This window comes from Hyperolius riggenbachi, chromosome 8 (genome assembly GCF_040937935.1).
Source record: "Hyperolius riggenbachi isolate aHypRig1 chromosome 8, aHypRig1.pri, whole genome shotgun sequence".
Taxonomy (NCBI): Eukaryota; Metazoa; Chordata; class Amphibia; order Anura; family Hyperoliidae; genus Hyperolius; species Hyperolius riggenbachi.
Window position 1 is genome coordinate 208274472 of NC_090653.1, and position 27464 is coordinate 208301935.

At 44.0% G+C, this 27464-nt stretch overlaps 1 protein-coding gene across 1 annotated transcript in view; it reads right to left on the reverse strand.

Annotated features, from left to right (window-relative positions):
• The window catches only part of ADGRD2 (adhesion G protein-coupled receptor D2), a 463372-nt gene that overhangs the window by 94011 nt on the left and 341897 nt on the right, over positions 1-27464 (reverse strand). The window contains exon 21 of the mRNA XM_068247950.1: positions 14077-14135. Within this exon, the coding sequence (XP_068104051.1) occupies positions 14077-14135 (59 nt within the window). The remainder of the gene's footprint in view (positions 1-14076; positions 14136-27464) is intronic.

A 27464-nucleotide genomic window follows, 5' to 3' on the forward strand; every position in this document is an offset into this window, starting at 1 on the left:
ACAATGAAGCAACGACCTTATTATCTTTGGTGTGCCACCCCCCGAGACACTCATATAGCCGGCGGTCATTGCTTCATTGTGATACACAAGCCCCTTCACCGCGGCAAGGTAATGATCACAAAGGGTAATGGGCACTTGTACATGCCTTTTTGTTTTGTTGTTGCACCTGCAGTCCAGCCAGAAAAATTAGGCAGGCATGTACACGCACCAGGAAAATTAGTATAGCGGCCGCTGCTAGCAGTGGCCTTAAAAATTCAGGAATCCGCCTGGAGTCCTGGACCCTGTTGATGGTGACGGAGAAGGCATTCAAGCGGCCTGTGGGCAGAGGTGCTGTGTGGGGAGCTACTTAGTCTTGGGGCAGGCAGACAGTCACACGGTGTGCAGGCGGAGATGCTGTGTGTGGGGACTGACTTAGTCTACGGGCGAGCAGTAGTCCTCCGGGATCCATGCCTCATTCATTTTGATAAAGGTGAGGTACTGAACACTTTTGTGACTTAGGCGACTTCTCTTCTCAGTGACAATGCCTCCAGCTGCGCTGAAGGTCCTTTCTGACAGGACCCTTGAGGCAGGGCAAGACAGACGTTGGATGGCAAATTGGGACAGCTCTGGCCACCATAGGTCAAGCCTGTGCACCCAGTAGTCCAAGGGTCCATCGCTGCTCACAGTGTCTACATCCACACATAAGGCCAGGTAGTCCGCTACCTGCTGGTCCAGGCATTGGTGGAGGGTGGATCTGGAAGTGCTAAGTTGAGGCGTTGGACTAAAGAATGTCCGCATGTCCGACATCACTATGAGATCGCTGGAGCATCCTGTCCTTGCCTGCCTGGACATGGGAGAAGGATTACTGGCAGTGGTAACTTTATTGCGTTGTGCTGTGACATCACCCTTAAATGCATTGTAAAGCATAGTTGCCAGCTTGTTCTGCAAGTGCTGCATCCTTTCTGCCTTCTGGTGAGTTGCTAACATGTCCGCCACTTTATGCCTATACCGAGGGTCTAGTAGCGTGGCCACCCAGTACAACTCATTCCCCTTGAGTTTTTTGATATGGGGGTCCCTCAAAAGGGTGGACAGCATGAAAGAAGCCATCTGTACAAAGTTGGATCCAGACGTACTATCCATCTCCTCTTGCTCTTCCTCAGTGACGTCAGGTAAGTCCTCCTCCTCCCCCCAGCCACGAACAATACCATGGGAACCTCGAGCAGCACATGCCCCCTGCGACGCCTGCTGCGGTTGTTCTTCTGCCACCACCTCTTCCTCCTCCTCCAAAGAAATACCTTCCTCATCATTCGAGTCTGACTCCTCTTCCCCACACGACACTTCATCCTCCTTCCCCCTCTGTGCTGCCGAAGGTGTTGAGGAAACACCTGGTTCTGTTGAAAATTGCTCTGTCATAACTGTTCCTCTTCACGCTCCTCCACAGCTTGATCCACCACTCTACGCACAGCACGCTCCAGGAAGTAAGCGTACGGGATCAAGTCGCTGATGGTGCCTTCACTGCGACTCACGAGGTTGGTCACCTCCTCAAACGGCCGCATGAGTCTGCATGCATTTCGCATCAGTGTCCAGTTGTTGGGCCAGAACATCCCCATCTCCCCAGATTGTGTCCTTTTACTGTAATTGTACAGGTACTGGGTGACGGCTTTCTCCTGTTCTAGCAGGCAAGAGAACATGACCAGGGTCGAATTCCAGCGAGTCGGGCTATCACATATCAAGCATCTCCGCTGTTTGTCCGCAAAGCAGTGGTTTCTCCGCTGAATGTCCGCAAAGCGTTCCATGCCCGTGTAAGACCACCTGAAATGCCCACATAACTTCCTGGCCTGCTTCAGGACGTCCTCTAAGCCTGGGTACTTTGACACAAATCTTTGAATGACTAGATTCAGCACATGTGCTATGCAGGGTACGTGTCAGCTTTCCCAAATTCAACGCAGAAATGAAATTGCTGCCGTTGTCACACACCACGTTGCCGATCTCCAGCTGGTGCGGAGTCGGCCACTGATCCACCTGTTTGTTAAGAGCAGCCAGAAGAGCTGGTCCTGTGTGACTCTCTGATTTGAGGCAAGACATGTCTAAGATGGTGTGACACCGTCGTACCTGGCATGCAGCATAGGCCCTGGGGAGATGGGGCTGTGTAGCTGGAGAGGAGATCGCAGCACCAGTAGAGTTGAACTGCCATTCAGCCAAGGAGGAGGACGATGGCAAAGAGGATGTAGCAGGAGGAGAAGGAGAGGAGGTGGCAGGAGGCCTGCCTGCAAGCCGTGGAGGTGTCACAAGTTGGTCTGCTGCACAGCCACATACTCCCTGCTTGCCATCGGTCACCAGGTTGACCCAATGGGCTGTGTAAGTAATGTAGCGGCCCTGACCGCGCTTGGAAGACCAGGTATCCGTGGTCAGGTGGACCCTTGACCCAACGCTGTGTGCCAGAGATGACACCACTTGCCTCTCCACTTCACGGTACAGTTTGGGTATCGCCTTTTTAGAGAAATAATTGCGGCCTGGTATCTTCCACTACGGTGTCCCAATGGCCACAAATTTACAGAAGGCCTCAGAGTCCACCAGCTGGTATGGTAACAGCTGGCGAGCTAACAGTTCTGCCAAGCCAGCTGTCAGACGCCGGGCAAGGGGGTGCCTGGCAGAAATTGGCTTCTTCCGCTCAAAGATTTCCTTCACGGACACCTGGCTGCTGTGGGCAGAGGAGCAGGAACCGCTCAAGGGCAGAGGCGGAGTGGAGCAGGGTGGCTGTGAAGGTGCAAGGGAGAAAGCGCCTGAAGATGCTGCACCTGAAGGAGGAAGAGGAGAAGGGGAGTGGCTTTTCTTTTGTGTGCTGCTTTTGCTCAGGTGCTCTTCCCATTGCAGTTTGTGCCTTTTCTCTATGTGCCTTCGTAAAGGCACTTGTCCCTACGTGAGAGTTGGCCTTTCCACGGCTCAATGTTTGGAGGCAGAGAGAACAGAGGGCATTGCTCCGATCTGAGGCAGACACGCTAAAAAATTTCCAAACCGCTGAGCCCCCCTGGGGTGATGGCATTATGGTGGCATCAGCAGCTGACATTGAAGGGCATGTTGGCTGGCTGTACATAGGTGGTGATACATGCCGCCAGACACTGCCACCAGCTGTTTCTGATGATGAGCTCCCCCTACTTCTTTCAGGAACTCGTCTCCTCCTACTTCTCTCTGACTCCCCCTCTGAACTGTCCCTTGTTCACCTCCTCTATTGGGAACATATGTTTGATCCGTATCATCATCATCAAGGCCGGCCTTAGGTTTCACAGCACCCTGAGCGAAAACTGATTTTTGTGCCCCCCCCCCCATCCTCTTTCAACGTGCATATACACACACAGGCCCATATGCAATTCCCCTTTTCTACTGAGATATCTCCTAGGACAGTAGTTCCCAACCTTTTTGACGTTGTGACACATCATGCCAAATGCTCAGATCTCTGTGACTAGAGTTGGGCCAAACCTCCGATTTTAGGTTCGGGAACCGGGTTCGCGAACTTTTGCGTAACGTTCGGTTCGCGTTAAAGTTCGCGAACCGCAATAGACTTCAATGGGGATGCGAATTTTGGAAAAAAAAAATTATGCTGGCCACAAAAGTGATGGAAAAGATGTTTCAAGGGGTCTAACACCTGGAGGGGGGCATGGCGGAGTGGGATACACGCCAAAAGTCCCCGGGAAAAATCTGGATTTGACGCAAAGCAGCGTTTTAAGGGCAGAAATCACATTGAATGCTAAATGACAGGCCTAAAGTGCTTTAAAACATCTTGCATGTGTATACATCAATCAGGGAGTGTAATTAAGGTACTGCTTCACACTGACACACCAAACTCACCGTGTAACGCACCGCAAACAGCTGTTTGTGTAGTGACGGCCGTGCTGGACTGGTGCGCACCATGGCGAGAGTGCAGGTTTTGGTGGCTTTACAGCCCATATGGTCGCCCATATACAGTGGCGGGTTCACTGAACAGAACAGGTATACAGTGGCGGGTTCACTGAACAGAACAGGTATACAGTGGCGGGTCCACTGAACAGAACAGGTATGCAGTGGCGGGTTCACAGAACAGGTATGCAGTGGCAGGTTCACTGAACACAACAGGTATGCAGTGGCGGGTTCACTGAACAGTACAGGTATACAGTGGCGGGTTCACTGAATAGAACAGGTATACAGTAGCGGGTCCACTGAACAGAACAGGTATGCAGTGGCGGGTTCACTGAACAGTACAGGTATACAGTGGTGGGTTCACAGAACAGGTATGCAGTGGCAGGTTCACTGAACAGAACAGGTATACAGTGGCGGGTTCACAGAACAGGTATGCAGTGGCGGGTTCACTGAACAGTACAGGTATACAGTGGTGGGTTCACTGAACAGGTATACAGTGGCGGGTTCACTGAACAGAACAGGTATACAGTGGCGGGTCCACTGAACAGAACAGGTATGCAGTGGCAGGTTCACTGAACAGGTATGCAGTGGTGGGTTCACAGAACAGGTATGCAGTGGTGGGTTCACAGAACAGGTATGCAGTGGCAGGTTCACTGAACAGGTATGCAGTGGTGGGTTCACTGAACAGGTATGCAGTGGTGGGTTCACTGAACAGGTATGCAGTGGTGGGTTCACTGAACAGGTATGCAGTGGTGGGTTCACAGTACAGGTATGCAGTGGTGGGTTCACAGTACAGGTATGCAGTGGTGGGTTCACAGAACAGGTATGCAGTGGTGGATTCACTGAACAGGTATGCAGTGGTGGATTCACTGAACAGGTATGCAGTGGTGGGTTCACAGTACAGGTATGCAGTGGTGGGTTCACAGAACAGGTATGCAGCCAGGAACAAGCTAAGCCTAACTAATCTTTCCCTAGAGAGACAGTCTGCAGCAGCTCGCTCTACTCTCACTAATGCAGGCACACGAGTGACCGTAATGGCCGCCGCTGCCTGCCTTATATAAGGGGGGTGGGGCTCCAGGGGCTAGTGTAGCCTAATTGGCTACACTGGGCCTGCTGACTGTGATGTAGAGGGTCAAAGTTGACCCTCCATGTGCATTATGGGGCAAACCGAACTTCCGCAAAGGTTCGCCTGCGGGACGCGAACGCGAACCACGGAAGTTCGCATGGAACCGTTCGCAGGCGAACCGTTCGGCCCAACTCTATCTGTGACACGTCACATATGTATAATAGAAAATATACTATTCATAACAACGAAACGGATGGAAAGAGTGCATTATCCTGAATACACTTAAAAAGGAAGGCTAGAACTTTTCAGGAATATTAATAAAAACAATCAGTGGGACAGTTAGCCGCCTCCCCCCCCCCATTTAGAATGATAGCACAGCACTGACAATTTGCACCAAGCATTATAGCCGCAGTGCGGCTATCCCCACCCCCACCCCCAACGCCGTCAGACTCAGTATAGGTAGGTAGATAGGTATAGGTGCCCACAGTATAGGATCTCATGTGTAGGTACCTTCAATATAGGTTGCCAAGCATAGGTGCCCCCAGTATAGGAAGTCAGTTGAAGGTCTCCATCCCCCCATAGGTAGCCAGGCGTAAGTGCCTCCAGTATAGGTAGCCAGTTGTTGGTGCCCTCAGTATAGGTAGCCAGCTATAGCTGCCCCCAGTATAGTAAATCAGGTGTAGGTGCCCTCAGTATAGGCAACCAGCTGTAGGCGCCCCCTTGGAAGCCGGAGCCCTGGGCGACTGCTCCGGTCGCTCATATCAAGGGCCGGTTATGATCATCATCATCATAATCATCCTGCCCAGCTTTGTTTGCCTCAGACACCTCCAAAACTGTCGCCTAACTCAGACATATGAGGTACTGTAACTTGCTTAGCGCATTCATCTGATTGTAACAATAATGTGTAACGATTGGTGTCAGCACACAGAGAGAATCTGATTATTGGTGATCTGCAGTATCACCAACAATACAGATATATACCCGATTATTGATGATCTGCAGAATCACCAATAATACAAGTATGACTAACCTCTGGACACCTGATAAAGTGTAAGTGTTTTGGTGCAACAGTAGGCTGTCTCCCGTGGGGCGGGAGACGCAGATAACAATGAGCATGGACCACCTGAGGGGCAGATGGCCCTTGGCTGGGTGTGAACTATCTCCTAGGAGAGGAGACAGAGATAACCTGCGAGCCAGTGATTACCTGCAATACTTGGAAGCAGACTATACTGCAGCCAAAGGACTCCTAAGGGAGAGAGCCCTTGACTGGACTGCCGAAAGGCCTCTCTGAGGAACAGGAGGTCTCTGCGGCTACCTGACACTTGGCTAGGTAGTGTCACAGGTAATACAGACAGACTAAACACTCAAGGTATGAGTGACAGCCAGAAGGGTCAGCCAGGCCAGGTCGGCAACACACGAACAGATAAGGTACAGAGACAGAAGGCTGATTCGGTAACCAGGTACAGGCAGGGTTTGGCAACAGGTAGGCAGATATGCAAATGTACCGAATCAGAAAGCAGGAGAGAGGTCTAGAGAGCAATTGGTCAAAACAGATAAAGCAGAGTCCTAGTCTAGAGTTTGAGGTCCGTGGTCTCAACACCCAGGAACTGGTCTAAAGTATGACACAGTATTCCTAAGCTTGGGTGTGAGGTCCTTGGTCACAACACCCTGGAACTGGTCTAAAGTATAACACAGTAATGACACAAGCGTAATCTGGCTAAGTGTGAATTCCCAGGTCCACCTGGTTCTAACACACTGTGGGATCTGACTTTGGTCTGAGTGCTCACACGCAAGTATTCGCAACGTCAGACAACCTGAGACTGACCAGCGAGATCTATATATAGTGCAGCGCTCCTCAGTGCCACCCAGCCAGACCTGCCGGGTGGCCTTCCTCTGGGTCTGCCTCTACCTCTTCCTCTATCTGATTTGTCTATATCGGGGGGATGAGGTGAAAGGTATGCACTGACTAGACTAATACAATGTGCAGTCACACAGGTGCAGTTAACAGGTATGCACGGAGTGGTATATCACACTGCGTGCACTCACGTAGGTATGTGGGTGCACTGAACACAACAGCTAGGTATATGCAGTGATGAGGTGGGTGCACTGAAAACAGGTAGGTACAGCGATGTGAAAAACCTATGTGCCCTCCTTCCTGATTTATTATTTTTTTGCATGTTTGTCACACTTAATTGTTTCTGCTCATCAAAAACCATTAACTATTAGTCAAAGATAACATAATTGAACACAAAATGCAGTTTTAAATGATGGTTTTTATTATTTAGTGAGAAACAAAACTCCAAATCTACATGGCCCTGTGTGAAAAAGCGATTGCCCCCCTTGTTAAAAAAATAACTTAACTGTGGTTTATTACACCTGAGTTAAATTTCTGTAGTCACCCCCCGGCCTGATTACTGCCACACCTGTTTCAATCAAGAAATCACTTAACCGGTTCAGCGCCGCAGTGTCGAAAATCCCATGCATCCGAGCAACGTTCACCTCCCATTCATTCGCCTATAACTTTATTGCTACTTATCACAATGAATTGATCTATATCTTGTTTTTTCCGCCACTAATTAGGCTTTCTTTGGGTAGTACATTTTGCTAAGATTTATTTTTTCTAAATCAATTTTAACAGGAAGATTAAGAAAGAAATGAAAAAAATTCATTATTTCTCAGTTTTTGGCCATTATAGTTTGAAATTAATATACGCTACCGTAATTAAAACTCATGTATTTTATTTGCCCATCTGTCACGGTTATTACACCGTTTAAACAATGTCCCTATCACAATTTATGGTGCCGATATTTCATTTAGAAATAAAGGTGCATTTTTTCAATTTGCGTCCATTATAAGCTTATAATTTTAAATAATATAATAACATACTCTCTTGACATGCATATTTAAAAAGTTCAGACCCTTGGGTAACTATTTATGTTGTTGTTTTTTGTTTTTTTTTATTGTATTTTTTTTTATTTATTTTTTTATAAAAAATGTATGTGGGTAATTTTTGGTGTGGGAGGGAAACTGCCTATTTTAAATGTAAAATATTATAATTCTTTAAGTAAAAACGTATGTGGGTGCAGTTTACTTTTTGGCCACAAGATGGCCACAGTGAAAAAAGTCCTGGATGCGAACGATCTCGCATCCAGGAACTAAAATTCAGAGGAGAAGTTTCCTGGGGGCAGAAATACCACGCTCTCTGGACAGAAAGCGTCTGTATTTCTGTGGGGAAGTTAGATCGGTGAATGGGAATTATATTCCCATTCACTGATCGGGGGGTGGGTGTGCGCGCGGGCGCGCGCCCAATCGCGCGCATCACGCAGGCAAAGCAGCAGTGCCTATCTGGACGAGAAAGCTCGTCCAGATAGGCCGAACCGGTTAAATAGGAGCTGACACAGAGAAGTAGATCAAAACCACCTCAAAAGCTAGACATCATGCCAAGATCTAAAGAAATTCAGGAGTGGCCGGCCGACCAAAATTACCCCAAGAGCGCAGAGAAAACTCATCCGTGAGGCCACAAAAGACCCCAGGACAACATCTAAAGAACTGCAGGCCTCACTTGCCTCAATTAAGGTCAGTGTTCATGACTCCACCATAAGAAAGAGACTGGGCAAAAACGGCCTGCATGGCAGATATCCAAGGCGCAAACCACTTTTAAGCAAAAAGAACATTAAGGCTCATCTCAATTTTGCTAAAAAACATCTCAATGATTGCCAAGACCTTTGGGAAAATACCTTGTGGACTGACGGGACAAAAGTTGAACTTTTTGGAAGGTGCGAGTCCCGTTACATCTGGCGTAGAAGTAACACAGCATTTCAGCAAAAGAACATCATACCAACAGTAAAATGTGGTGGTAGTTTGATGGTCTGGGGTTGTTTTGTTGCTTCAGGACCTGGACGGCTTGCTGTGATAGATGGAACCATGAATTCTACTGTCTACCAAAAAATCCTGAAGGAGAATGTCCGGCCATCTGTTCGTCAACTCAAGCTGAAGCGATCTTGGGTGCTGCAGCAGGACAATGACCCAAAACACACCAGCAAATCCACCTCTGAATGGCTGAAGAAAAACAAAATGAAGACTTTGGAGTGGCCTAGTCAAAGTCCTGACCTGAATCCTATTGAGATGTTGTGGCATGACCTTAAAAAGGCGGTTCATGCTAGAAAACCTTCAAATAAAGCGGAATTACAACAATTCTGCAAAGATGAGTGGGCCAAAATTCCTCCAGAGCACTGTAAAAGACTTGTTGCAAGTTATCGCAAACACTTGATTGCAGTTATTGCTGCTAAGGGTGGCCCAACCAGTTATTAGGTTCAGGGGGCAATTTCTTTTTCACACAGGGCCATGTAGGTTTGGAGTTTTTTTCCTCACTAAATAATAAAAATCATAATTTAAAACTGCATTTTGTGTTCAATTATGTTATCTTTGACTAATAGTGAACGGTTTTTGATGAGCAGAAACATTTAAGTGTGACAAACGTGCAAAAGAATAAGAAATCAGGAAGGGGGGCAAATAGTTTTTCACATCACTGTATATGCAGTGATGGGTATTACAATGTGCACCTGTCACACACAGACAGGTAGCGGACAGGCATAGTGACACTGTGTACGCTCAACTCACGTAGGTAGGTGGGTGCACTGTGAACAACAGGTAGGTAGGTATATGCAGTAATGGGTATTACAACGTGCACCTGTCACATACAGACAGGTAGCGGACAGGCACAGTGACACTGCGTGCGCTCAACTCACGTAGGTAGGTGGGTGCACTGTGAACAACAGGTAGGTATATGCAGTAATGGGTATTACAATGTGCACCTGTCACACACAGACAGGTAGCGGACAGGCACAGTGACACTGTGTGCGCTTAACTCACGTAGGTAGGTAGGTGCACTGTGAACAACAGGTAGGTAGGTATATGCAATAAATGGGTATTACAATGTGTACCTGTCACACGCACAGGTAGTCACTGAATGTTCTGGGCCTGGCAGTGGCACACACAGTATGAATGATCAAGGCTGTCTATGCAACACAAGTGTCAGTGGGACACACAGAAAAAAAATCGATCACAAGAACAAGATTAGCTCTCAAAAGAGCTGTTGTGGGGTGCTATTTTAGCAATAAGAATCAGTAAGGAGCAAGCTAAGAAGCCTACAAGAGCCTAACTAATCTTTCCCTATGAGAGTCTGCAGCAGCTGTCCCTTCTCTATTTACTGCAGGTATACGAGTGAGTAAAATGGCTGGCACTGCCTGCCTTTTATAAGGGGGGAGTGGCTCCAGGAGGGAGTGTAGCCTGATTGGCTACAATGTGCCTGCTGACTGTGATGTAGAGGGTCAAAGTTGACCCTAATGGTGCACTATGGGGGGCGAATCTAACTTCTGGTAAAGTTTGCGGTTCTCTGCTATCGCGAACCCCCTGAAGTTCGCCTGGAACCGTTCGCCGGCGAACCATTCGGGCCATCTCTAATGCCTATACAGTATTAAACTATGAGGGAATGCTTTTATTCAATATAGGAATTTAAGGAGAGCGCAGCAGGACTGTGGTATTGAATTGTATTACAACTGGAATTACCTGCAGCGAACTTAGTCCAGATTGGTTATGCTGTGAGACATTGTGTGATTGGAGCGGACATTCTTACTGTAATAGTCATTTATTATATGCTGTTTTACATGTTCTGATCCATAGTTCATGATGTGATATCATCCTGATCTGCAGCAATGATTCAGTCAGATGTTGCACACTGTATTATCATGCATATCAGTTCTTTTACACGTGCTTTATTGCATTAGGGTCGGTTCACACTTGCAGCGGATCATTTTTGTTTTTTTTAAATGAACACGTTTCCAGTACCTTTTAATGTATGCTAAATATTTGGTGGATGTTTTTTGATATGGTAATGTACTTTTTAACCAATAGGAAGGAATTGGGAGTGGTTATGTTGTACCAAGCAATTTTTTACCCATATGGCTTTGTTTAATGCACCGCTTTATGTTTAATCTACCGTTTAATGTTAATGCGCTGTTTTACAAGTTTACATGTTCATGTACCACATGTTAATGTGAGACTGCTGGTATTCAAGTCGTTAATGTACTGCTTGGTCGGCATGTTTGAAGCCCTGTTTAACCTGCCTGGCGTTCTGATTCCCGTGGCCCTGTGGCCGCGGGAACGTTTTTTGCACATTTTTTTTTTATTTTTCATGTAGCTAGCCTAGCGCTAGCTACATGATTCCCCCTCCCTGCGGCGTCCATCCCACCCCTCCGATCGCCGCCGGCGCAATGGCCCGTCCGGAAATCCCGTTCTGAACGGGATTTCTTGGAGGGCTTCCCCGTCACCATGGCGACACACGTCGTGACCTCATCGACGTCGTGACGTCACAGGGAGACCCGATCCACCCCTCAGCGCTGCCTGGCACTGATTGGCCAGGCAGCGCACGGGGTCTCGGCTGGGGGGGGGGCGCTCTATCGCGGCGGATCGGCGGCGATCGGGTAAGGCACGCAGCAAGCAAAGTGCTTGCTGCGTGTTTTTTTTTTTTTTAAATATTCAAATCGGCCCAGCGGGGCCTGAGCGGTCACCTCCGGCATCTCTGGACGAGCCTAGCTCGTCCAGAACGCTAGGGAGGTTAAGCCGTGCTTTTAACAAGAAGTCCGCAAAATTGACACTGAGTGGAAGAGCAGGAAATTTATGAAATCTGCTTTGGAATACGATTTGAGATCGATGTTCTGTGTGGGAATGCAAGATCTGTTTTTGCATTGGCCTTCATTACTTCCATGAGGGTCCGCTCAAATATGCCAAGTTTGGAGTCTCCGTTCAGATTTCACGAATGTATCCAATTAATCCATTTTTATTTGCAAGTCAAGACATCCAATATTTTTAACATTATGATCCGCTCTTTGCTTTTGTCTTCTCCAAAAAGCGTATGGAACAGGTACGTTTTTATTACAAGCGTGAATCGGTCCTTATTCCACACTCCTGCATTGCACGTATAGTCTGATAAAATGCTTTTGTATGTATTTACAGTTTTACCTTCTTTTACTCATTCACATTAATCAAGTTACCGTAACTTTCACAGTGTGGAGATTGAAGGGCGAGTAAACTGCCTGTTGAATTATTCTACATACAGGCACAAAGCCAATAAGAAAAGAAGAGCTCCAAGCCAGTGAAGAGAAAAAAATCAGGTTTTCAACTACATGACATATTTAATTATCATGTGGCCTTGTGCTTTTATATTTTATGACTCCGCTATCCTTCTATTGTGCATAAGTATAACAATAGTTACAGTTTCCATGCATGCTATTCCACAAAAGGTAAGGATGAAGAGTTAAGTGTACAGCTAAGGAAATGTTTTTCTGTCCATGGAAGCTGAATTCCAGGAAAATTTTAAAATGTATCCTACATAAGAAAAAGTGATACTCACCTCCCCCAAAGGCTTCTCCAGTCTCCATTGTTTATCTTCTTCTCTTCTAGGTTCATTGTCCCTTCAACACTTCTATCTGGGCAGTGAAGATCTTAAAGGACAACTGAAGAGAGAGGAATATGGAGGCTGCCATGTTTATTTCCTTTTAAGCAATACCAGTTGCCTGGCAGCCCTGCTGATCCTCTGCCTCTAATACTATTAGCCATAGCCCTTGAACAAGCGTGCAGCAGATCAGGTGTTTCTGACTTTAAAGTCAGATCTGACAAGACTAGCTGCATGCTTGTTTCTGGTGTTATTCAGATACCACTGCAGAGAAATAGACCAGCAGGGCTGCCAGGCAACTGGCATTGATTAAAAGGAAATAAATATGGCAGCCTCCGTATACCTCTTCAGTTCCTCTTTATGACTTCTAAATCATGGAAGGCTGCCTTTGCAGAACTCAATGCTATTTGGCATCTTTCATTGGCAGGGCCCCCTACCCAATCAGCAAAGCGGTGTCCAGAAACCCAAGCATCACTAGATAGAGATGCTTGCCACATACTTGATCAGTGATGGGGAACAGACTTCATGCAAAAGAGATGAAGAGAAGAAATAAACAATGTCGGGAGCCTTGCTAAAGGATTTTCTCCATGGTTAGATTATGCAGAATTCTGCTTTAATGCAGCGTTGGACCTGGGTGTCTAAAAGAACAGTGATTACACCAATGAACATGACAAAAAGCAGTAATCTGTTAACTGGATTTGAATTGTAGTTACTAATGAGTCAGCCCCTCTTAAATATAGCTTGTTCTGCATTCTCCCGTTGTCTTCCTCATCCACCCACGGAAGTGGTGAATTAAATCATGTTGGGAGTAGTGATTGTAGCAACTCACTCAACCTCCTAGATTCATTAACACTCCCTTTGTGAGCCCAGGTTTGCAAATCCTATACATGGTGGAGTAGTGTGCACAGAACTGCATCGCTGGCCAGGCCACCAAGGTGGTTAGGAACTATTAACCTATAACTCGTATATCAGAGTTAAAACAGTCCTATAGGATTCCCCTGCTCAAAAATTAAACATGTGATACAGAACTCTACATGTTTAACCCCAGAAGGGACTTAGTCAAGTGATATCACATAAACAAAGTTCTAGTGCATAGTGCAAATAAAGTGGTAGCACACAACTGCATAAACAGGCTCAGGACTGAACAGGCCAGTCAATGTCCCCTCTATTTTTTTTATCATGCTAATGTCTCATTTCCCCATCCATAGTTAGAAGGCTCCACCCATCGTTAGGAATAGTCATATGGCTCCTACATGTGTGCCTCCAGGTAATGGTGGACATTTGTGATGTGTGAAAGAAACTCCTCGTCCATGTACTCCAACAGAGAAGTAAATTGCCCTCCTATGTAAATAGTGAGTCTGGAGTCTGTATTGCATTACAATCAGCCATTTGTATGGGGGTGCATGTAAAAGGAGAGGAGAAACTGTAATTTGTACCAGTGGAAGTCAGCCAGGAGTTACAATGTGGAGTGGCTGTCAATTCACCAGTGCATGCAAATTCAATCGGTGCATGCAGATTGCATTAAAACTTGCAAATTGAATTTTTTTTAATTGGCCATTAATGAACTTGCAGAGACTTTTGAGAGGGAAAGCATACAATTGATGATGACACACTTTAACCGTAATTAAAGAGAATAAGGAAATCACAAAAAACAAGGAAGAGAAAGAAAGTGAAGTTTACTCACTGTGTTGTCTGTGGACAGGATGGAGTAAATATTTACAGGATGCTTGGCCACTATATTTCCTGAAATAGATATAGAGATATTACATGGGGTTAAAGGACCCCTGCAGGCTTGGAGAAAATAGTTTGGCATAGCTGAACTGACACCAAAATTGATACACACTTGACAATGGCCTCAATTCACTACGCTTATCTCCTGTATTTAATAACGTTTCTAGAGCTATCACCATGGCAATAAGGCATGTCGTATTCAGGAAACATTTTACCTCAGGCAAACCTAAAGTTAACTCTTCTGTCTTTAACTCTTCAATCCTTAAAATAACTCCAGAGTTAAAGACAGGCTGTTTATTAACTGCGTGTGAAAATAACTACAGAGGAGGTAAATTAACTACAGAAGAGGTAACTTAAGGAATGGAGAGATAAGATAACTCTCTCACTGTGTGGAGGTACGTTTTCTTTTGCCTTATTATCTCCAGCATGATCTTAGTTTATTGAGGCCATTGTGTGTATTATGGAGTCCTCAAAACTTACATTTCCCCTTGTTAGGATGGGCTCTCCTCCACTGCACCACTCTACTTTCGTTCATAGCTCTGACTGGAACCAGTCGAACGGGAGCTGAAGGAGGGATGCATCCCCTGTCCCTCTCCCTGCTCCCTGGATATCCACGCACCCATCTAGCTATGTACAGTAGCTGTGGCCAAGCGTGTTCTGGATCTGGACATACGTACTTTAGAATTGCCCCTTGTGCCACACATTTTATGGGAAGAGGGAGTTATTCAGCCTACACTTTTTTAAGGGGGGGAGGGGTGGAGTCCTTCTTAGTTTGCTTCTTTAGCTCTTGCAGTGATGCTTCCATTCTACTTGTTATGATGTGTGGTTGTGCCAGTCTTCCTAAGTATGAATGTATGGTGGCAGTCACCCTAGAGCACTGGTGTCGAACTCCAGGCCTGGAGGGCCAGATCCATGCCAGTGCTTAGGATGGACTGAGAAAGAGAGGAATGTTTCTACCTGATGGACCACACCTTTCCTGATTCAGACCCATCAATTAATTTAAGCTGTGTCAAAAATGTGTAAGGATCTCGGCCCTTGAAGGATTCTGTTATAATTTAAGTAGGCCTCAGTTATTTGGACTGAGTTAGTGAAAAAGGCTTGGGGAGCTGGCCTGCCCTTTAAGGGGATTTTCTCTTAGAGAGAAAATCTGCAGTTCTGTCAGCAGAACCAGAACCTACCAAGAAGCTGTTCTATGGACAAGGCCACAGGTCTCCCTGACCTGTGCATGTACACCACTAGAACAGTAAACATCAGCCATATTTACTAAACACCAAATTCCTTGTAAGTGGGGCAGAAGCCTCATTGAATATTAATTGAGTAGGTGGGTATTATGACCCCACGAGGGGGCTCCACCAATAGTCTGATCTAGCCAAAAACTCCTCAGGAAATACTGCGCTCCAGTGGTAATAGCACACTCACAAAGTCAGGGGATCTTGATATAAGCAGTACTGGGCACTATATGCTTTTATGATTTTACAGGGATTCAAGCATGCGCAGTGATTAATCCAAATAATAGTCTGATCTAGGGGATGGCGAAGATGATGTCATATTTAACTCTTTCCTATCCGCTATTAAAGATGCGGGACGGGCGGACAGAGGGCATCCTCTCTCTGATTCCTGCTATGCTTCAATACTGGCTGGGACCTCTAAGTATGTTCATTCCTTTCTGTAATCTGATATGATGTATGCTGTACATAGGTAGTCTAGTGTAACATTGAGTAGATATAAGAATACCTGACTAACTTCCGCAGGGAGTTAGGCAAGAGCTGTAACGCCAAGAAACATGAAGATCTGCTTTGCTTGCTAGGATATGATGAACTGTATCTATCTGTATACCTGTTTCCTGAATAAACTCCGTAAACATTAAAGAAGCCTGAGAAAAGGCTATCTCCTGCTTGATGTGTGAGGAGTCGTGTTTGCAAACTCTTGCTGATGAGTTTGCTGGTGCCGGAGCAAAAGGTGATTTATAACAAATTCGTTTGACATCCCTGCTCTAGAGGCACTATTATTGACCTGAGGAGGTGGGGAGACTGGTAGAATGCATGTATGGTTTTTTTTTTGTGTATTTCGTAGTGTCCAATAAACTATTTACTTTATTGCTCTGTTACTTAAGAGGTAAGTCCCAAACCTACCATTTTTTAAACAGTTTTTAGCTCATTTCATTCTTTTTGGCACCTACTACTATGATATTTTTGACCTCTGATGGGAAGTTACATCTGGTATCTACCTTTCCCATCCTTTCCTCAGAGTGTGACCTCTTAGGTGTCACTTGCAGACCAGAGTGAGAACTGTACAGTATTATTGTCTGCACCTACTCACAATGGTGTTGCCTCCTAGGTAACCACTGTTTGTGAGTAGCTTTATTGATACCTATATTTACAGCACTAGAATGGCTTCTGTCTATTTTTATCCCAAGGGTCATCTTTAGAATATGCACAACTGAGATGTGTGGTGTTTCATAATGGGACACAGATATAAAAGCACCATTTGTGTTAGTTGTGTTTCTAAAAAGAAGTCAGGGTCAACAATCCATTTTTGTTTAATGTGCAGGATATCCACAAAGGACTTCAACATCACCACAATTTCAATAGCTTGAATATGCCTACATGCTTTTTTTAACCAAGCTTTCACTGCTATAGAATATAATTGAAAAGATCAAACATCTACAGTAAGTGCAATGTTTGCATACTTAGAGCAAACATAAAAGTCACAGAGATATGCCATACATCAGATCTTCAATCACATTAAATATATATATTGTACATACTATCTATTATTGTTTCTGCAGTTTTTTCAGCTTTTTATTCAGTAGTACTTTGCATTTAGACCTTGTAACCCTGCTTTCATTGCGATCTCACTGATGTTTAGCCTCCATCATATTTCTTTTTTTCTTACTGTTTATTGGGGGGAGGGGGAGGGACCGGGGGCAAGTCACATTATCAGTGGGTCACATCATTAATCTTGATTTTGGAGAAATTATTTGGTAGTCCACATATATAGCAGATGGGCTTGTCCAGAGGTATATAAAGTATACATGCAGTTATTTGACCCTATTCCACCCATACTAAATGGACACAAGCACTGGGGGGACCCTCTTTCGCCGCTGCTCGCGGCGCATCGCCGCAGAGCGTAGGCGATCAGGCAGCACACGCGGCTGGCAAAGTGCCGGCTGCATGTGCTGCTTTTTATTTCATTAAAATCGGCCCAGCAGGGCCTGAGCGGCGACCTCCGGCAGTGATGGACGTGTATATTCGTCCATACCGCTAAGGAGGTTAATAAGGACTGTCACGGATGAGCCGTGAAAAAACACAATCGGTTCTCTGCACTGATTGTGATTAATGGTACAATTCCAATTGTATGTGTGGTTATAGCAAAATGCAAATCACTTGGGGTTGCTTGTGTTTGCTGGCATCCATAGCCGGGACAAGGTCCTCCAGCACCCAAGGCTGAGACACCAAAGTGCGCCCCTCCATCCCTGCCACCCCAGCCATCACACACTGATTGCTATTAGACTAAGAGGCGCCACAGGGCCCACAACCTCCCCAACACCTTAATATGTAGTTATCTGGCTTGCATTCACTGCCATGTATCCCCTTTTCTTATTTCTTTCTGCTTCAAACACAATTAGGAATGACAGCTGAATGAATTCTGCGCCCCCTCTTACACTGCGCCCTGAGGCTGGAGCCTCTCCAGCCTATGCCTCGGCCCGGCCCTGCTGACATCTGTGTCATTGAAAACCTAGTTATCCCAGCAGACAGCAGATTCTATTCATGTGACCACAACTGTTCTTCTGGGGATTACAATGTTTTCCTTAATTTACTAGAACAAAAGGGTTTCACTTCATTGGCAGATAACAGCTAGGCGTAAAGCTCTGCTAGCAGCCATTACCAAATGGTTACCTATCAGTGCAAAGGAAGCCAGATAAGCTAACCCAGCAGGGAGTAGGTTTGCTTGAGTCACTCTAAGGAGATATAAAATAAATGTATTATATGATTTTTGCCTCTTTAAAGAGAATCTGTACTCTCAAATTCTTACAATAAAAAGCATACCATTCTATTTATTATGTTCTCCTGGGCCCCTCTTTGCCGTTTCCGCCACTCCCCGCCGCAATCCTGGCTTTTAATCGCCAGTTTTAGGCAGTGTTAACAAACAAAAAACATGGCCGCTAACCAGGAAGAGATGTTAGTATGTATGTATGTATGTGTATATATATATATATGTATATAGATAGATATATATATATATATATATATATATATATATATATATATATATATATATATATATATATATACACATATACACACACACACACAAATGCAAAAGTTTGGGCGACCTTGTCATCGTCATGATTTTCCTGTATAAATCGTTGGTTGTCACGACAAAAAATATCAGTTAAATATATCATATAGAAGACGCACACAGTGATATTTGAGAAGTGAAATGAAGTTTATCAGATTTACAGTAAGTGCGCAATAATTGTTTACGGTAGATGAATGTAATTGAAAATCTGTGGTGTGAGTTAAAGAGAGCTGTCCATTTTCGGAAGCCATCAAACCTGAATGAACAAGACATGTTTCATAAAGAGTGTCAGAATTCTAGCAGTTTATTTATGAAGGAATAGCTGTCATATGTGTATGCTTTAAGTTTTAATGTTCTATGCAAAATTTCATTGTAAACTGTAAAGTTAGAGTACTTCTTTAATACATTGCTCTGAAACATCTCAGCATATTCCAGGCTGTGAAGCTTATAAGATTATTTTAGTTACAGAAGTTAAAACATTTTTTGTTTATGATGCAAAGCATCTTTCAAATGTCAAGGTTATAGATAAGTGTACTGTGTGAAGACTGAAAAGAACAAAGTTTAAAATTCACATTACTGCAGCAGTCATATATATATATATATATATACATTTTCTCTATTACACATTAATATTATTAATGTAAATATTAATAATCAATACCGTCCTTCCAAAGAAAGAAATGATTATTGTTAAAACCTATAATACAATGTATTACTTTGAAATACATTTAAATGCTGGATTCTGCCGTGAAAGTTTCAAAACACATTAGCTGTGCTCCACAAAGTTGTTTTGACTATGATTGTCCTTTGGAATGTCAATACAAGTTACAAGGTTTTTTCTGTTGTCCCTTATTTAGGAAAAGTATGCCACCTGGCGGTTTCATAAAATTAATATTATTAATAGAGCGTGATATTTACATGATGAAATGCTGACGTCTGCCGGGTGAAAGTATTATATGTATTCATCAGAAAGACAAATATGTGGAACATGATTTTATATTAAGTTTTATTGTGCAATTATAATTTATATGATTAATTGTTTTAAGAAGAATTATATAATAAAATGTATATTTAAATGAGTATATTAGAAGCCCTGTGTACCTCAATAAGCATCTAAATTGCTGTAGACTTTTTACTTGGTCAAAATGACCAGTTTTATTTTTGGAAAAGGACAGACACATTCCAAACTAATTAGCAGAAGGACACATTATCAGAAATGCATCATGAATTACATTGTTTAATGTTTGAAAGTCCCAATGTCTGGGTCAAATAAGCCAACCAGCAGACAAGATGGCTGGTAACGTCCATTTTTAATTAACTGCGTCAGAAATGACCTAATCAGAAAATGTCAAACACTCCAAATGACGGTAATTCTCACAAGATAAGGTTATAAGGAATTTATAAACAATAATATTATGACTTAGGTATTCAAAACATGATAAAGCATTGACGCACGGAAGTTTCAGCCAATCAGAACCTCGGATTTAGGGAAAGTCCAGATTAAGCAGCCATATTGCATCCAATCACTATAAAAGTAGGAGCTGAAAGCTCACAGTTTGCACAAGCCTACCAATCTCCTGAGAAGACACACGAGGCAAAAGCTACCGTCCCACACGTGGTTCTAGATCAGGCATGGGCAAACTCGGCCCTCCAGCTGTTACGGAACTACAAGTCCCACAATGCATTGCAGGAGTCTGACAGCCACAGTCATGATTCATAAAGGCAAATGCATTGTGGGACTTGTAGTTCCATAACAGCTGGAGGGCCAAATTTGCCCATGCCTGTTCTAGATGCTGAAGAGATGACAGAGAAGGGGTAATATGCTTAATATTCTGGTGATTTACTTTATTAATTTTTCAGCATTAAGTTCTGTTAAGATATTAGCAAGAAGTTTTTTTAGAAGCTATTTTTTATGCTATTTCTTTAAAAAGATTACTACAAGTTTTACACAGCTACTAGATACATAGCTATTGATACAGATGACACTACTTTTGATTTTATTCTACATAACATAACTGTTATATTCTTTTTTGAATGTGCTTAGAAGATTGATGATCTCTTGGCTATAAAGGCCATGATGAGATGGTATACTGTTACAAGGAAACACTACTTGGAACTGTTCATATTTTGTATATATCCTGTATGATAAGCAAATACATTTTTTTATATAAAATCATATACTGAGTGCTCTGATTCATTTTAAGGTATACCGTCAATCTATAATTACTGTTATAGAGGGTTCAGACCCCACTATGCCGGATTTATATGATAGCAACGCCTTAAAGGCTGGTCCTTTACTGAGTTAACAATCATGAAAAAGGCAAGAACCGCTCAGGTTTTTGACAAAAGGATTGGTAAACAAAGCACACAGAGCCTGGAGGAGGTGTGCAGGGGTGTGCATATCTTCTCCCTATCACAGCAGAGGCAGCCCATTCCTACCTGGGTCGATAAAGCTTGACAGGAAAATAACATTAGATATATTACAGAGATAGTGCAACTAGAAAAGGCTGCAGTAATCCAGACCACATTAGAACAGGTATAGGAACTTATAGGATAGAAGAAATAAGGCTGAAAATGTTGTTAGTCTCTTTAAGAGATACTGTACCTAGGATAGTTATGGAAGTTATATCATTTGATTTGTGGTGTCTCACTGAACATTTTTGTGCCCCTTTTAAGGAGCAGTGGCAGAAAGTCATAAACTGCCCATTCCTAGTGTCAATGAGATTGATATTTTTTGAGTATTATGAATTTGTTATTATTACTTGTGTGCTGAGATATAGAAAATGTCATATTTTTTGGGCTTAAGCTTCCCGACCAAAGTATAATAACGCCCATTCCAGCCCAGGGGCTGACTCTGAGATCCCGCCCTAAAAACTAGAGCATTCATAAGCCAAGGACAGAAATCTGAGTCCAGTCCACCGTTTTACCATTGTATAAGGAATGCAAGCAGCTAGCATGAGAACTTAAGCTAGCGGCCATCTTGTTTGAATTTTTAATTCTGCAACAAAGGACTTTGCTATGTGCTTGGAGCTTCAACAAAAGAACATATTTCTTCCGAACTTTAAGTATCCATTTCTTTATTTTTCCCCTTTTTTAGTTTACACTGGGCTACTCTTCTCTATAATTGTTACTTTAAATAATGTTCTGTATATATTATTTATATTGCATTTATAATAATAATAAAAAAAAAAAAACTTAAGTCATTTTTTTTGTCTCAGCTGCAACCCTGCTTTTTAGTCAGCCAGAAAGCACCCTAGCCTTTAGGAAGATTCGCTAACCGGAAGTATTTTATGATTATAGCCAGAGTAGAGTTTTTTTGACATTTTTATTTGCAGGTCTAGAATAGTTAGAGTGGGTTTCCCTTTTCCCGGATAAAAAGGATGGTGGCAGCTTTGTACCCTGAAATTTCTAGTTTTGTATTATTGTAGCTCACACGCTTCCTCCTAGCCTGTCTGCTGCCAAATTCCAGTGGTTTCACCGCACTGATTGCATCCACAAGGTTGGATAGTCTGTGTGTTGAAATAGCTTGGAAGGCATTGAGCGGTCCGGCCACTAGGGGGCGAGTGACAAGGACACCCCCAGAACTCCCCATCGGGCCGCCACACATTGGCAAAGTGTGCAGCTTTGGCGATGTGCGGCGGCCCGATGGGGAGCTCTAGGGGTTTCTTTATTAAAGTAGACCCCAGATGTAGCAGCAGAAGATGGCGGCAGATGTTCCGCAGGTGTGGCACATCTCTGGAGAGCAAGGCTGTGGTGCTGAAGGACAGCACCACAGTGTAAAACCTTACTCCCCATTGCCCATAATATGGGAGCATCACTCAGGCTTTTACCTAAATAATGCTCTCTAACGATCAACCAAGGAAACTGTGAAGGAAACCGGCAATAGGATTTGCCGGTAATCCTTGTGCGATGGCAAGGTGATAAGTAGCTTGCATCTACAAGCTACTTATCTCCTTGAATTGGGTATTGTCACATCTGTGAAACACGGTGGAGGGAGTGTGATGGCTTCGGCATGCAAGGCTGCCAGTGAAATTGGGCACTATTGTTTAGCAATGATGTGACACAGGATAGAAGCACCCGAAAGAATTCTGATGTGTACAAAGACAAAATGTCTGCTCAAATTCAGCTCAATGTAGTAAAACTGATTTGGCGGCATTTCATGATACAGATGGACAATGACATACAGCCAAAGCAACCCAGGAGTTAATTCAAGCAAAGAAGTGGAAAAGTCAGTCACCTGATCTCAACCCAATTAAGAGTACATTTCACTTGTTGAAGACTAAATTTCAGACAAAAAGGCCCACAAACAAACAGCAACTGAAAGCCGCTGCAGTAAAGGCCTGGCAGAGCAATAAAAATGTGGAAATCCAGCACATGGTGATGTCCATGAGTTCAGGCTGTCATTGCCAGCAAAGATTTTTCAAACAAGTATTAGAAATGAACATTATTTCCAGTTATTCAAAGTAAACCTGAGATGGAAAAAAAATAGATATAAAATATATATTGTATGCATGTATACTGTATATGTATATATACAGTATTTATGCCATATTTCTCTAACTATTCTAGTGTATGGCTTGAAATGAGAGACTCCAGGCTCCTCCTCCTGGTGAAACACAATCAGCAAAAAGTTTAAAAGACCCCACCCTGCCCCCCTGCCTTCAGTATTCTTGTGTTTCCGGCCTACCAGGAGACACAGTCAGCTTCCAGATAGTCTGGATATTAGGTTATGCAGGTGGCTATTTGGGGGAACACTTTCCTTTCCTGGCCTGTGATCAGGCGTTGGGAGAGCGATTCCTAACCTGTACCTAACTGGATATCCATCTAGCTACTGGTTGACCGTGCGTGCATACAAGAGAGACTTACGTGTGGAGATGCAGCACGGCGTTCGCCTCCCGGAGAGTCCATGCGGCTGCCATTGCGGAGACCTGGCGGGCGGAAGTGGTGTGACGTAGAAGCGCGCGGCGCGTAATTGCGTCATTTTATGCGTCCAGGAGGCGGATCAATGCGGAGAAGCTCGGCTTGCCTTAAAAGGAAAACGCTGTAGACTCCAGCAGGAAGTGGACACGCTGCCATTAAAAGGCACGGCTTCTGGCGCCCCCTCCCCCCCCCCCCCCCCCCCCCCGCAAAGCTATGGAGCAGGAGATGCAGATGGGTGCGGAGGCTGCAAAGAACATGGCCAGTCCCGCAGGCAGCTCGGCTGTGGTAATGTATACAGCTGCTATGTGGGGTTTCATGTGAAGCATGTATTTAAACAGACAGACTAAGGCTGATTCCAGGTTATGTCTTTGTTTTCTTTGAAGGACAAGGCTGATAGCAAGGCTAGAAGTAAAATATGTCCAAATTGCCAGATAAAGTTGGATTCTACATGGCAAAAGAATGTGGAAAATGTACAGATAAGATAATGTCCTCAGAGTCAATCTTCATGGTTAAAGAATTCATTGAGGCTATGAGACAGGAAATCAGAGGAGAGTTGAGAAACTTAAAGGAGAATCTTTCTCAAACTTCTCCACAAAATGAAGGACAGGAAATTCCTGGCCCATCTGGTGTTAATTCCACCACCTCTTAGAAGTTTAGAAGAGGAGGAGGAAGAGGAAGAAGGAGAGGACGAAGGGCAGGCAGTAGAGTCATTAGATGAGTCTAATAGAGCCTCTGTAGATGAGTTCGAGACAGTATTAAACTTCGAACACCTAAATTCCTGTTTGCAGCGGAGGAGACACAGGAACTGTTAAAAGCAGTATATACTACAGAGGATATTAAAGAGGAAACGGCACAGACGTCGAAACAGGACAGAGTATATGGAAGTGTTATGCAGCAGCAAAGTAGAGCATTCCCAGTACACTAGTATTTAAAGGACATTATTTTAACGCAGTGGAAAGAGCCCGAGCGTAGATTGTTCATACCAAAGTCAGCCAAACGCAAATTTCCCTTTAAGGATGAGGAGCAAAACAAATGGATTAAATGTCCAAAGCTAGATGCTTCATTAGCGAAGTATTCTGAGCAGTCAGACTTGTCTTTTGAAGACGCAGGGACCCTGAAAGACCCGATGGATAAAAAGATTGAAGCATTAATTAAAAAAGCGTGGGAGTCAGCAGCGTTTGGTTTTAAAACAAATCTGTCGGCTACATGCATATCTAGAAACCTGAAGATTTGGATTGAAAATTTAATAGAGAAGGTAGTAACAAAGGAGCCACTGGAATCATATTCAGCGTCAATACCAGTAGTGCTCAAAGCAATTTATTTTCTGGCAGATGCAACAGCTGAATCCATTAGGATTACGGCTCATACAACAGCATTATTAAATTCGGCAAGGAGGGCGGTCTGGCTAAAGACTTGGGAAGGAGACTTAACCTCAAAAAATAAATTATGCTCACTCCCATTCGAAGGAGATCTACTGTTTGGGCCTGAGCTGGAAAACATATTAAAAAGATTAGCGGAAAGAGGAAAGCAGTTTCCTAATAAAAAGAGGAATACTTTCTTTACGAGATCATTTCAGCAGAGAAAAGAGAAATGAGAACAGCGTAAATCTACACCCTTTCAGAGAAAATGGTTTCCCAAGGGTAGAGGAGGTGGTGGCTTTGTCCTTGGGAAATCGGACCACACAAAATCGACCAAGTGACTCGGAGGTGGGAGGGAGATTGAAATATTTTGTGAAGGAATGGGAAAGTATTCACCCAGATATTTTTGTTTTAAACATTATAAAAGAGGGCTATCGCCTAGAATTTTCGGTTCTGCCTCCAGACAGATTTTTTCTCAATCCCCTCCCAAAAGATATAGAAAAAGCAATAGGGATGAGAGCCATGATCTCATCTCTATTAGCAATGAAAGTAATCATAGAAGTCCCGCTGCAGGAGAGAAGCAAGGGTTTCTATTCTCATATTTTTTTGATAAAAAAGCCGACCGGCAAATTCCGATTTATTTTAAATTTGAAAAAACTAAATCCATTTTTGAAGTACAAAAGGTTCCGGATGGAGAGCATCTATTCGGTTCGACAGATTCTAAACAAGGGGGACTTTTTTTAATAAATCTAGATTTACAAGATGCCTACCTCCATGTACCAATCTGGGAGAAGCATCAAAAATATTTGAGGTTCGCAGTGAAGGTGGGCACACAAATAAAGCACTTTCAGTTTGTAGCCCTCCCTTTTGGAATAGCGTCTGCACCCCGAATATTCACAAAAGTTGTGTCAGAAATAGTGGGCCCTCTAAGACTGCAGGGAATTGCACTGATCCCCTACCTGGACGATCTGTTGATTCATGCCCAGTCAAGGGAAGTGCTAGAAAGTCACAAGGAAATAGTAATTCAGACCTTTTCCAGACTAGGATGGCTCATAAATCTTCAAAAATCAAATCTAGAGCCGAGCCAGCAGATAAGATTCCTGGGATACCAGATAGACTCAACCTAAAAGAAAATTTTTCTCCCTCAGGACAAGAGAAAAACGCTAATAGAGGCGGCATCACAAATCAAGGAACAAAATATAGTGACAATTCGACAGAAAAAAATAAATAAATCATGAGGCTGGTAGGGTTCATGACATCAGCCATGCCAGCGGTAACATGGGCCCAGCCCAAGACGCGGGGGACCCTTTTCTCCCCCAAAAAGTGCACCTTATATGGCAGCAAATACGGTATACTGTATGTACAGTATAAATTACAGTATATATACAGTGGGATGCGAAACTTTGGGCAACCTGGTTAATCGTCATTTTCCTGTATAAAACGTTGGTTGTTACGATAAAAAAAAATGTCTGTTAAATATATCATGTAGGAGACCCACGCACAGTAATATTTGAGAAGTGAAATGAAGTTTATTGGATTTACAGAAAGTGTGCAATAATTATTTAAACAAAATTAGGCAGGTGCATAAATTTGGGCACCACAAAAAAGAAATGAAATCAATATTTAGTAGATCCTCCATTTTCAGAAATTACAGCCTTTAAATGCTTACTGTAGGTTCAAATGAGAGTCTGGATTGCGGTTGAAGGTATTTTGGACCATTCCTCTTTACAAAACATCTCTATTTCATTGGTTGAACGATGCACAGTGACTCCTTCTGCAGCAACATTTTGTTGTAGGTCTTTGGTGCTGGTCTGTGGGTTGACTGACTATTCTCACCATTCGTCGCTTCTGTTTATCCGAGATTTTTCTTGGTCTGCCACTTAAAGCCTTAACGTGAAGTGAGCCTGTGGTCTTCCATTTCCTCAATATGTTTCTAACTGTGGAAATAGACAGCTGAAATCTGAGACAGCTTTCTGTGTCCTTTCCCTAAACCATGATGGTGAACAATTGTTTTCTTCAGTTCATTTGAGAGTTGTTTTGAGACCCCATGTTGCTACTCTTCAGAGAACATTAAAAGAGGTGGGAAACTTACAATTGACCCTCTTAAATACTCTTTCTCATAATTGGTTTCACTTGTGTATGTAGGTCAGGGGTTGCTGAGCTTACCAAGCCAATTTGGGTTCCAATAATTAGTTCTAAAGGTTTTGGAATTAATTTATTAAATGACAACAGTGCCCACATTTATGCCTAATTTTGTTTAACCTGCTGGGCGGTATGGACGAGCTCAGCTCGTCCATCACCGCCGGAGGCTGCCGCTCACGCCCTGCTGAGCCGATTTTCATGAAATAAAAAGGAGCACACGCAGCCGACACTTTGCCAGCCGCGTGTGCTACCTGATCACCGCCACAGCTAGGCGATCCGCCAAGTGCAGCGGCGAAAGAGGGTCCCCCCAGCCGCCCGAGCCCAGCGTAGCCGGAACAAACAGTTCCGGCCAGCGCTAAGGGCTAGACCGGAGGCGGCTGACGTCCATGACGTCACTCCGCTCGTCGCCATGGCGACGAGGTAAGCAAAACAAGGAAGGCCGCTCATTGCTGTCTTCCTTGTTAATTCTGATCGCCGGATGACGCGTCCGGAGCGCCCTCTAGTGGGCTTTCATGCAGCCAACTTTCAGTTGGTTGCATGGACTAGTTTTTTTTTTATTAAAAAAAAACCCTCCCGCAGCCGCCCTGGCGATCTTAATAGAACGCCAGGGAGGTTAAAC